At 75.1% G+C, this 221-nt stretch overlaps 1 protein-coding gene across 1 annotated transcript in view; it reads left to right on the top strand.

Moving 5' to 3' along the window:
* The window catches only part of LOC103903343 (tubulin monoglycylase TTLL3), a gene marked incomplete at its 5' end in the record, with an annotated part of 2,832 nt that overhangs the window by 1,665 nt on the left and 946 nt on the right, over positions 1–221 (top strand). The window contains one exon of the mRNA XM_019473425.1: positions 18–218. Coding sequence (XP_019328970.1) covers positions 18–218 — 201 coding nt within the window. The remainder of the gene's footprint in view (positions 1–17; positions 219–221) is intronic.

Genomic DNA, 221 nt, shown 5'->3' with positions numbered 1-221 from the left:
TGCCCCCCCGCAGCGAGGGGGCTGGGCTGGCGCCGAGCGGGGCGCAGCGGGAGCGGTGCCGGGCCCTGCTGCAGCGCCTGGCAGGGCGGCTGCCCCAGCTCGGCATGGAGGGCGACCGCAGTGTCTGGATCCTCAAACCTGGTGCCAAATCCCGTGGCAGGGGTAAGGCCGGGGAAAGCGGGGGGCACGGGCTCCTGGCACAGGAGGGGCCCCACTGTCAC

The sequence above is a fragment of the Aptenodytes forsteri genome, unplaced genomic scaffold (genome assembly GCF_000699145.1).
Source record: "Aptenodytes forsteri isolate BGI_AS27 unplaced genomic scaffold, ASM69914v1 Scaffold53, whole genome shotgun sequence".
NCBI classification, from domain to species: Eukaryota; Metazoa; Chordata; class Aves; order Sphenisciformes; family Spheniscidae; genus Aptenodytes; species Aptenodytes forsteri.
Note: the sequence above shows the minus strand (reverse complement) of the source record. Positions and strands in the feature narration are given on the sequence as shown.